At 27.2% G+C, this 11,901-nt stretch overlaps 1 protein-coding gene across 1 annotated transcript; it reads left to right on the forward strand.

Annotated features, from left to right (window-relative positions):
• The first annotated feature begins 8,088 nt into the window (after positions 1 to 8,088).
• Positions 8,089 to 9,037, forward strand: LOC125839271 (uncharacterized). The gene is made up of 3 exons (XM_049518246.1): positions 8,089 to 8,179; positions 8,272 to 8,356; positions 8,461 to 9,037. Exons 1-3 carry the CDS (start codon positions 8,174 to 8,176, stop codon positions 8,751 to 8,753), a joined length of 384 nt encoding a protein of 127 aa, XP_049374203.1. The 5' UTR covers positions 8,089 to 8,173; the 3' UTR covers positions 8,754 to 9,037.
• The last annotated feature ends 2,864 nt before the right edge of the window (positions 9,038 to 11,901 follow it).

Here is an 11,901-nt window from a genome sequence, read left to right on the forward strand (position 1 = left end):
TAAATTGCAAACTTAATAAGAGTATAAAAACACAAAGAATTTTATCTCCACCATAAACACAAATTAAAAATAAATAACTAATTTCCTTAAGATTGTTGCCAATCTGTGTATAAAAAACAGTAATACTGATTACCAGAAACTTTGCAGAAACACAAAGTTACCAAAGTTTCCAATGAACTAGTGAAGAACAGAAGAACAAAAATTTAAATCTGTAAAACATACCAGAATCTGGAAAAGACAGAACGAAAAAAGATCAAGTCCACTGAATGCACAATGTCCCCTTAAGAAAATTATTCCCCTCTAGTATCCGAGATTTGATTTGGAATATGTCCTCCCAGGATAGAATGATCTCAATCACTAGTGTATTGTTACCCAAAATGCTGGTGTCAGCGAGCCACTCAACGGCAATAAAGTACATGAAAAATTTTTGTGCAAAAGAAGAAGAAGAAATCAGAAATTTTCGTAAGTAAAAAGTCTGAAGAATAACTGGTATTTATAGCCAAGAGGAACTGGTTCCGAAAGGTTGCAACCTTTCAGAACAGTCATCTCCAACGGCGGAAAATTCAAATAAAATGGGAAAGTAATTAAAATAAAGCCGGTCATGCGGATTCGAGTCGGATCGGAACATTTCGGTTAATTAACTAATTAATTGAAACGTTTTGCCATTTAATTTCAAAAAAATAATTAAAACAAAACTTTGTCCAAAAAATAATCTCTCAATCATTTTTCAATGCCGAGCCGATCGAGCGACGACGACGGTGCGAGGGGGTCCCTCTTTCCAACCCTTTTAACAATTAATAGAAATGTTTCTCTATTTAAACTCTTCTTTTTTTCTTTCCACCACCGATGAGGGAGAAATACCTTTTTACTATAGCATAAGAGAACTTTTCAAGTTCCTCTCTTTTCATCTTCCCTCCATTTCCCATTAACTCTTGTTATATCCCCAACAATATGTAAGTCCAAGAAACTTAAATGATTATTAGAAGAAAATATGAAAAATAGGATGAATCTACGATTGCTATCCTCATTTAATTAGATAGAACATTGATATATCTTGAAAATGAAAGCAATATGGATTTAACCACAAAAAAAAGTAATATGTCAACACAAATAATAGTATCCACATAGGTGATGGACAACTATCTTCTTATAATTTTTAACAATTCTCATTTCATAAATTACTTTTTGAAGTTTAATTAATTTCAATATTTGACGAGAGGGAGTTGCTCGGATGGTAAGCACCCCTCACTTCCAACCCAAAGGGTGCGAATTCGAGTCACCAAGGGAGCAAAAGGGGTGGGAGCTCCTAGGGAGGGTTAACAAAAATAAAAATAATTATAATAATAATATTAGAGTTAGATTCATCTAAATTCTGTTCGATGCTAGATCCCAGCTCATATTATGGTGTACACATAATAATCCAATCTATGAGTATAGGGTAGTTAATATGTAGTTCATAACGATTCATTTTTATTTCCTACATAGTCATGTCTCATTATTTATAAAGAAATTAGTTATAACAGGAGATAACCGATACTCGACAATTCATTTGTACCCGTTTTTCATGAGCTATACAATGGTATAAACGTATACTCCTTACTGCGCGGAAACAATAAAATTGATGCGCCTTAGTACTTGCCAAGCAAGAAAGGGGAAGATGATGACTTGGTTCGTTTTCTAAATATCCAAATTTTAGGTTGACTTATTGACTTTTTGGGACCCCATTTATTGGAACCAAATTTAGAGAATATATTACTTCGTCAATTTAGTTTGTTTTTATTTTATTATATTAATGGAGTTTAAGAAAATAAAATTTAGAACTAAAAAGTGTCACAAAAGGGATTTTTGAAACGTTTTTTAAAGAAAAAGTAAGATAAATAAATTAAAACGAAAAAATTACCTAAATTTTGTAATCTATTTGTTTTAATTTATTGTTTTATTTTGACTAGATATAAAATTTCAAAAAAATAAAAGAATTTTTTAATCATTTAATTTTAATTAAAATATGTATTAAAATATATTTTGAATCTTATAAGATGAAAAATAAAATACTTGAATTAAAATAAATGGAGTAATACACTTTATCCAAACATATGTTGGTTCCGTCTTAATTTACGTGATACTACTATTTAATTTGACGCAAAATTTAAGAATTAAAAGAATTTTAAAAAAAAATTATGGTCTAAACGATGACTCTACTATTCATGTGGTTACAAATCTAAAAGGTAAGTTTGTCATGTAAATTGAGACGGAAGAGTACTCCCTTCGTCCAACAATAGTTGTTCATTATATTATTTTGGGATGTCCATTTGTCCACTTTATGAAATAATGAATAATTTTACACTTATTCCTAATTTCTCTTTATTTTCCCGAAGTTCTAGCTTGGATTGAAGACACATGTCATAGTTTAGAAGTAATGGTTGAGATCTAATTAATTAAAACAAAGTCTTAACCATAGTTATTTACTTTCATATATTTGCTTCTTAAATAATTTTGCAATCCAACAATTCTAGATTTACATTATATTTTTCTTAAATATATATTTTAAAAAATTCTTTTCTTAATTACTTGAGTAATTTTTTGTTGATTTTTTTACTTTTTTCCCTGACGTTTGTCATTTCTCAAATAATATTTGCCAAATTAAAAATTAAAAATTGCGACCTAATTTTTTTTTTAAAAAAAATTATGAGTAAAATAAATTGTCACTCAACTTTAAATTATTTTTTACTCCCTAAATGGAGTCCATATTACTCAATAGACATTTTAGCTCTTAATACTCTATTAGACTAATAAAATCGTTTCACTGTATTATAATTTTATTCAAAAATGTAAAAATATTTAGTAAAAGTTTAAAATATGCAGGCAGGGCAGTAAAGAAAAGTTTTAAATATATTTAGTGAAACTATAATGGATTGCAAAAATATTTAAGAAACAAATATATGAAAGTAAATAACTATGGTTAGGACTTTGCTTTAATCAATTAGATCTCAATCATTAAATTTAAACTATGACATGTCTATAATCCAAGCTAAAACTTGAGGAAAATGGAGAGAAGAGAAATTGAGAGTAGCCGAATCCGTATTTATTATATTCAAAAGGTGATAAATAAAATTATCCTTCTTTTTAAAGTTTATTAAGAAATGTGCAAAGTCAATAGTGGACTAAGAGCATGCTTGGATTGACTTAAAAAAATAGTTTTTAAGTCAAAAAGAAAAAGTCAAACTGAAATGACTTGTAAGTCAAAATATAAAAAGTAGGGGGAGACCTACTTTTGGTTTCTGACTTATTTTAAGTCATTTTTTACCTTATCAAACACTTTGTAACTTATTTTAAGTCATTTTTTATATTTGTCAAACACTTAAAAGTAGGTTAGAAGTCAAAAACTGACTTAAATGTAGGTTTTATCGACTTTTAAGCCAATTCAAACGGGTTCTAATATTGTTAGACCATCTCCAAAAACACTCTATTTTACTCTTCATTCTCTATATTTGAAGAGTAAAATAGAGAATGGGCTCTCCAACCACCTTCTATTTCACTCTTTATTCTCTATACTAGATATGAAAGGGCTCGTTAACGGCCCAATATTACAATCTTAAATACATTATTTCGTGACCAAATATTAAAATGCATCTCCGCGTCACGGACTTGCTCCCAGACAGTGTTTTCTTGACCGTTTCTCATGATTAACTATCTAAAACTCATTTAATCATTACGATATCTTTCCTACTACAAATAATAATCTTGAATTCATAATTCAAATTCAAGGTAGAACTTAGAATTAAGTCTTGAGAGTTCTTTCGAGTCTTTTGAGAAAGTCCCTTAGAGTCTTTTGAGGAGTCTTCTATAATTTCTAAGAACTTGTTTCAAGACTCAAGTAAGTGAGTATAAGAATGATGAAAATGTATTCATGAGTCTATACTATCATCGAGATCCTTTATATCATGAATCATAACTCTTGATTTTATAATTCAAAATTCAAAATCAAGAAAGAGCTAAGAGTAGAGTTCAAGAAAGTCTTTGAGTTCAATTGTGAATCCTTTGAGATCAACTATTGATTTGAGCTAAGTTTTGAGGAAGTAAGTATGAGAATGAGAAGAATCATATACATGAATTCCATATTGTTATTTAGACCCTCGAGTCGAGTCGTTCATGTCCATAAATTCCGCATGAACTTCATAAGTTGAATATCTTTGAGAGGAGTAGCATCTTCAAGTTCTAAGTCTTGAGTACTGAGTTCCTAATCATTTAGGGATTATATTCCTAATCACGGGGCTACTACATGTTACCCATGAAGGTCCTTGAGTTGAGCAATTTATGCACATAATTCCGCATGAACCCTATGAGTCGAACAATCTTGAGATAAGAGGTATCATTGAGTCCTTGAATTGAGTCATTCACATCCATAATTCGGCATGAACCCTATTTTAAGAAGTCTTTTGCAAACTTTTTTAAAATTTGTTTTAAGACTTGAGCATATGAGTTGAGGAAGAGTAGAACTAAGTTCATTTTCTTTAAAATGATTTATTGGAACTAAGTATTCTCAAGAGTAAATGTTTTTACATTTAAGATGAGAGGAACCTAAGATTTTCAAAAGAGTTTTGAGCAGTTTAGTACCATCTCTTTTAAGAAAAAGATTTTGAGTAATAATCTCAAAATACATAAAGAATTATGTTTTTAGAGAGAAAAAAACATAAATTTCACTCAAGTATAGAGAAGATTTCTTTCTTTCTTTTTTTTTTGGGAAATTATACTATTTGCTTGCTTATTAATTGTAAATAATATCTTCAGTGATTAAAATTTATGTATTGTTGTAATCTCTACATAACTAAGTAATACCTACATAACTAATACTTGCATAACTAATACCAACATAACTAATACCACATAACTAAATCTTGCATAACTAAACCATACATAACTAATATTTGTATAACTCTAACCAATAACCAAATGGCCCCTAACTATATTATCCTTTTTAAAATTTATCACAAATTATTTATTCTTATAAAAATGACCCCATTTTTTTAAAAAAACATATTCAAATAATCAAATATTATTTGCAAAATCAATAGCTTAACACAAGTTCAACTTAATTTTTTTTAAATAAAGTGATTTCTTTTTTGTAATAGTATGTGGTAGTTCTTATATGAGATCTAATCTATAACATTATACAACTATCTATTTTGAGATATTATTTTATTTAGTGCAATTTAGTTGTATGTCTCAGGTAAATTAGTCAAGTAATTTTTAGAAACTGAGGAATATAAACCATATTTATAAAAACATAATATATAAATATATCTTTTAATTACTTGACTTTGTCTGACATCTATGATATTTAACTTAGGGTGTGCACAAGTAAGCACTTAAAATTTTATAAAGTAGAAGAAGTAGAAACACGCGTCCTATGGGGAATAACACACGTAGAAGCCACATAAAATGTCGCATAGGACGTGAATTATAGTGTCATGTAGGACGTCAAGTAGAACACAAGTGTCAACTTGTTCAATTTTATACAAGATTATGTGTCTACTTATGAACATCTAAAATTGAAGGACATAAATGTTAGATTAAACCAAATTAAATGACAGATTTATGTATTATGCCTTTAGAAAGAGTATATTTAAATTCGAAATATTTTTTGCATAAAATTTAACCAAGCACGACTTCAACTATAAATTTTTTAAATGAAATAAACAGTATTTTTTCATGACCAAACCACACTAAGAAAGGAAATGATTTAAAGCCCTCAAATTTAAATTTTTGGTATGAAAAAATCTCATTTAAAATTATACATTCAAAATAAAAAAGATTTTTTAAAAAATATATCAGCTTAAATGTACAGGCTTTTGAAGTAAATCAATAAATGGGGTCCATGTAACTTTGCAATGATTTCTTTTACTCCTCCCAATGTATTGGTACACGTGTAGCCACTAGAATCCACAACTATTAGTGATGGATACATTGGGAATTACATAAATTTTGGTTGTTTTTTCTGGAAATTTTAATACTTTATGCACAACGTACAATTAAACTAAGCTTGAAAATTTTTTTCGGTTGACAAAAATGCCCTTGGTCGTCTTCATCTTGACGTCAAGTAGAACACAAGTGTCAACTTGTTCAATTTTATACAAGATTATGTGTCTACTTATGAACATCTAAAATTGAAGGACATAAATGTTAGATGAAACCAAATTAAATGACAGATTTATGTATTATGCCTTTAGAGAAAGTATATTTAAGTTCGAAATATTATTTGCATAAAATTTAACCAAACACTACTTCAACTATAAATTTTTTAAATAACATAAACAGTATTTTTTCATGACCAAACCACACTAAGAAAGAAAATGATTTAAAGCCTCAAATTTAAATTTTTGATATGAAAAATCTCATTAAAATTATACATTCAAAAATAAAAAAGATGTTTTTAAAAAATGTATCAGCTTGAATGTACAGGCTTTTGAAGTAAATCAATAAATGGGGTCCATGTAACTTTGCAATGATTTCTTTTACTCCTCCCAATGTATTGGTACACGTGTGGCCATTAGAATCCACAACTATTAGTGGTGAATACATTGGGAATTACATAAAGTTTGATTGGTTTTTCTGGAAATTTTAATACTTTATGCACAACGTACAATTAAACTAAGCTTGAAATTTTTTTTGGTTGACAAAAATGCCCTTGCTCGTCCTGGTCGCATTCGCCTTTCTATATATATAATATATATAGAGAGAGAAAGAGAGAGAGTTGAGTAGTTCTCCAAATTTGGAGAACTACTATTCACACTCTTTATTTTACTTTTTTATTATTTTATTATTATTTCTATTGTTTTGTAATTAACATATTATTTTTCATATAAGTCTATGAATTAAATCTCTAATATTCGTAATTATTTTTAAATGTAATATATTATTTTAAAATATATATATATATATTATTTAATATATACTATTTTCATTCCGAATTAATAATATTTCAATTTGTTAAAATTTTTTGTCTATTTATTATAAATTGATATTATTATTAATTTTCACTATAAAGAATGCACAATTTTAAATGGTCTACAATTGTTCAAACTATTCGTTATCCCGTTCTCAAAAGAAGATATATTTCGCGATGAAACAAGAATCGAGCCAAAATGATGTTGAACGTACATTCGGAGGTTATCAATCACGTTTTGCAATTATTGTAGGACAATCACGTTTTTTGGAGAAACGAAGTGCTACATCATATAATGACGACATGTATTATATTGCACAACATGATAATTGATGATGAACGTAATCTTAATGCACCAATTCAAAATGTTGTAGAGACTCCAATTGTAACGACAAAAATGATGGTAGATGAAAATCTTCGATTTGAACAATTTTTAGCTAGACATAAAAAAAATTAAGGACAAAAATGCTCATTTTGAACTCCATAATGTGTTAATAGAGATTTATGGGAGCAACGTAATAATCTTGAAAGTTGGGTATTTATGTAATGTTTATGTAATTATATTTCATTAATGATTTCAATTTTATTTGAATTGTCCATTAATTTGTATATTATATAATATTTGCTTCCAATTTATGTTATTAAATTTTTTAGAATAAATAAAATTTTATATTAAAAAATTTGAAAAAATAAAAATTTTATGTCACATGAAAATTATATAAAAGTGATTATTTGGAAAAAAGAAAGAAGGGATTTATATTGTGAAATAAGAAATAAGAATGAAATTAAAAATAATAATATAATATTGAGGAGAGAAAAAAAAGATTCTTTTATAGACAGTAAAATAAAGAATTGAGTTGGAGTTGATTGTCTGAAAAAAATAAAGAACACTATATTTGATCTATATTTGAAGAGAGTAAAATATAAAGCAGGGTTGGAAATGCCCTTAGACACGGTATATTTTAAACAACCATTTTTTTTTTTATGGATTCAGACAATGAAAACTAAGTCAACTTCATAACGTACGGAGTTTGGCGGATGACTGAATCATTCTTCTTCAACACGCGTTATTTCAAATAAATACTGTTCTTACAACTCTATAAATAGAGAAGAATATACAAATACTCCTCACTGCAATTTCTCAGCATTTCAAATATTCCTCTCTTTTACTCTCTCTGCCTACTCATTTATACTCCTAACCAAACTTTAATTCCCCATCAAACAAACAAAATGAAGGTATGCAATTTAATTTAATATAATTTTAATTTATTTTTTTAGTATATGATTCAACTCTCATATATTAAACGTATGTTGTTAAATTTGTGCAGCAAAAAGTTGTTATCAGACTATCTTTAAATGGAATCAATCAGAAATATCGAACCAAGGCCTTCAAGATTGCTGTTTCTCAATCAGGTAATTTCAATCAAGCGTGTCGAATAAATCCTCATATTGATAATAATTATAAAAAATCGTGCGAATTTTGCTCATACATTGTTTTTTTTTTTTTTTCACCTTAGGTGTGGAATCAGCAGCTATAACAGGGGACGGAAAGAACCAATTGGAAGTTGTGGGAGAAGTAGATGCTGCGACTCTAACGAGCTTATTGAGGAAGAATTTGGGTCAGGCGGACTTGGTGAGCGTTGGCCCGGCTGGTGGTGGCCCCGTAGCTGCAGCTCCAGCTCCAGCTGTAGCTGCAGCTGCGATGGCTCAGTCGCAACCCGGCTCGTACTATTATGCCTATCCGTCTTATCAATACCCAGTTTACCAAGTTACAGATTCCTATGGTGAACCCAATTGTTCCATTATGTGAATGCCAATTTTCGATTGCCTATGGAAAACAGAGTGTATAGTATTGGAACAGAGGGATTCAATATAATTAACTGTATTCACAGTCAAATATTTATTAATATGTTAATAGATAGGGCTATAGAGTTTGAGCGAAAGCTATTTGGTTCACGTGAACTTGTATGGTGTATCATTCAAGTTTTTGGTTCCTGTCCAGAGAGCTTAATGGACTATCTAGTAGATGAAGAGTTTTGGTTTTTTTTTCCCCCATCTTTTTGGGTCTTTGTAAATGCCTTTCAAATATTAAAAATATATGATTTTTTGTATAATTGGATGATCTGAGTGATTTTATCTATGTTGTCGAATTTATTTGAATTTAGTATTTTTAATATAGAGTATAAATTTAATGTGTAAAAGTTTACTGAAACTGCAACAAATATTAGACAAGCTTCAAAAATATAATGTCAATTATGATAGAGCAACTTTTAAAGTTTACTACATAAAATTTATGTTCTGAATCTGTCTATAACGATAATATACCTAAACATGGTGGCCTTTTATAAACACAAAGAGAAGTTACATCTAAACTAAATAAGAACACGAAATTGCAATGCGGGAGTATTAATTTTCCTTGTACTAAGATTAGATTAACACAAGCTGTTTATTTTGGATTATTTAATTTTCATATATAATCAATTTCGAGAACCACACAATCAGTGTGTGATTATTGTGAAAAAGGTTTGTCATTTCAACTCAAGCTTGTGGGAGAAAAGTATATGAATGGTGTGTTTGGCACCGAGGAAAATATTTTAAATTGTTTTGTTGATCAAAGGTTTTGAAAAGTAGAATTTTTAGAAAAATAAAGTATTGTTTTGAATGTGACTATTTTAGCTATGTTTGTTGAAATATACTCAAAATAATCGAACGATTAATATCATCTTTCTTAACTAAGTTTCACAATTTTTAAAATATATTAAAAATTAATTCCATACACCTTGAAAAAAGTAGTTTTTTATTAATAAAAAAAAGGAATCTCGTTATGTCTTAAATACATTAATTATTCTTCATTAATCACATTAAATATTTTTAAAAAACTACTAAGATGAATCTTTTAGGTAACTAATACTCTCTCTGTCCAATAATATTTGTTCACTATTGACTTTACACGCTCTTCAAAAACTTTAAATAAAAGGGTAAATACAATGTCTTGAAAATATTATAGAGAAATAACTATAATTAACGATAGGAAAAATTCTTTTGACCAAAAAAATTTGGCCATAATTTGGCTAGAATGGTAAAAGGACATGTTCACACTATAAGCTAGTTTGTTTTTGGACATTTTTATCCTTTAACTCAAATATTGAATATATTCTTCACCTATGTTTTCAATGCATTGAAAATGATTGATGAGATTAATTATTTATAATTTCATAGTTAAACATTTAAAATGAACCACAAAATCCACCAAAGAAAACATAAGTTTCACCCACTCTACCCTCTTGAAATTTTCAAGATCTAAAAAAAAAAAAAATGTTTTAAAAAAATAATAAAAAATGTAAGCGTAGTAGAAAAAAACTACATAATAAAAAAGTAGTAAAAAATATATCTCTTTTTCAGTTTCAAAAATTCCTCCTTTTTACTTATTCTTTTTTGTTTATTTATATTCCATTTCTTATTTCTTAATGATAAAAAGAGAAAATTTAAAAACTATAAAAGAGGAGTAAAGTGTAGATGATCTATTTTAGTTTATAATTTCTAATCTAGAGAAGATAAATTATATCTAAATTTAAATATTGAAAATTTATATCTATAATACTCAAAATTTAATATTTGAAATTGATTGAGTTGGCAAAATAATTACTCCTATTTATTTCAAGAAGTCGTTGTTACACATCGATTTCTAGAAAGAAGTTAAATAATAAAAATATATTTTATTTGATTATACTTAGAATGTATGTGAGCGAAATATGAAGAAAATTGAAACTATAATAATGTTTTTCTTATTATGTGATTGTCTTCATATCCTCGATCATATATGAATTATATCATACACAAATAAAGACTCATTAAAATTAATATATATATTTTTTATTTTAGTACTAGAGACGTATACTAAAAAGGTTGATGGCGCTTCATTGATAAATTATAATTACACGGAAAGGATATAGAAAGTTCTTTATGATTTCAAAATATTTTTTTATAAAAAAAAAAATGAAAGAAAAACATATTCATAGTTCTCCAATGATAATAACAACACAAATTTGTTAAGCATGAACTATCAAAGTTTCATAACATATTTATTTTTCTTTATTAGTATTATTTGTTGTTTTATAAAAAAAAATGTTTGTTATTAACTGATTTGTTAAAATATTAAGTTTACATATAATATTAATATTATTTTTCCCTCAGATTAATATTTTTTTGAAACTGATTATGAATTTTTATAATTAAGTAATTTTATTGTATTTATTATATAAATAGATTTAAATTACATAATTAAATTACATTTTACATAATTTTTTGAATATAATGTAAAATAGTTTAATAATAACAGTCAAAACTCAAAACACTCTAGTTCATATGTATCAACCCTAGATAACAAACCAAAAGAGCCAAATATTATAGTCTTGTGCCCCTGTTATGTCAATTTGATGATTTGAGAATCATTACTTATATTTGTTACTAATATGAGCTCTAATTAGATAATTGTAGTAATTATTAGTATGTTAAAAGAAATTAAGCTATGCATAAAAAATAAAAATATAATTTGAAAATATTTCAATAATGACAATCAAAACTCAAAGTACTTTAGAATTAGTCTACATCGACACATTATAGAAATACTTAAAATCATATGGTTCATAAGCGACGATCCTATTTAACACCAAAGATAGTTACACATAATGTTGTAGTTTTGCATATTTGCTAATTATTATGTTTTAAAAAATTAAACTACATATTTAAATAATTAATTGATATCCCTAGTTAACAACAAGCTAAGAGTATTTCAAAAAAAAAAAAAACTAAGAGAATGTTTACGCATTAATATTATAGTCTTGTGCCTCTATATTATACTGACTTGATAACTTATGAATTATTATTGATACTTGTTATTAATATGAGCTCTAATTAAATAATTTAATGAATTATTGTGTTTAAATAAATTTAAATTA

This window comes from Solanum verrucosum, unplaced genomic scaffold (assembly GCF_900185275.1).
Source record: "Solanum verrucosum unplaced genomic scaffold, falcon-dt-bn FXZP01000170.1, whole genome shotgun sequence".
NCBI lineage: Eukaryota > Viridiplantae > Streptophyta > Magnoliopsida > Solanales > Solanaceae > Solanum > Solanum verrucosum.

Excerpts from the sequence above, each read along its gene's own strand:
- LOC125839271 (XM_049518246.1), top strand. Across the intron at positions 8,357-8,460 it reads GATTGCTGTTTCTCAATCAG|GTGTGGAATCAGCAGCTATA; the intron begins GTAATTTCAATC and ends TTTTCACCTTAG.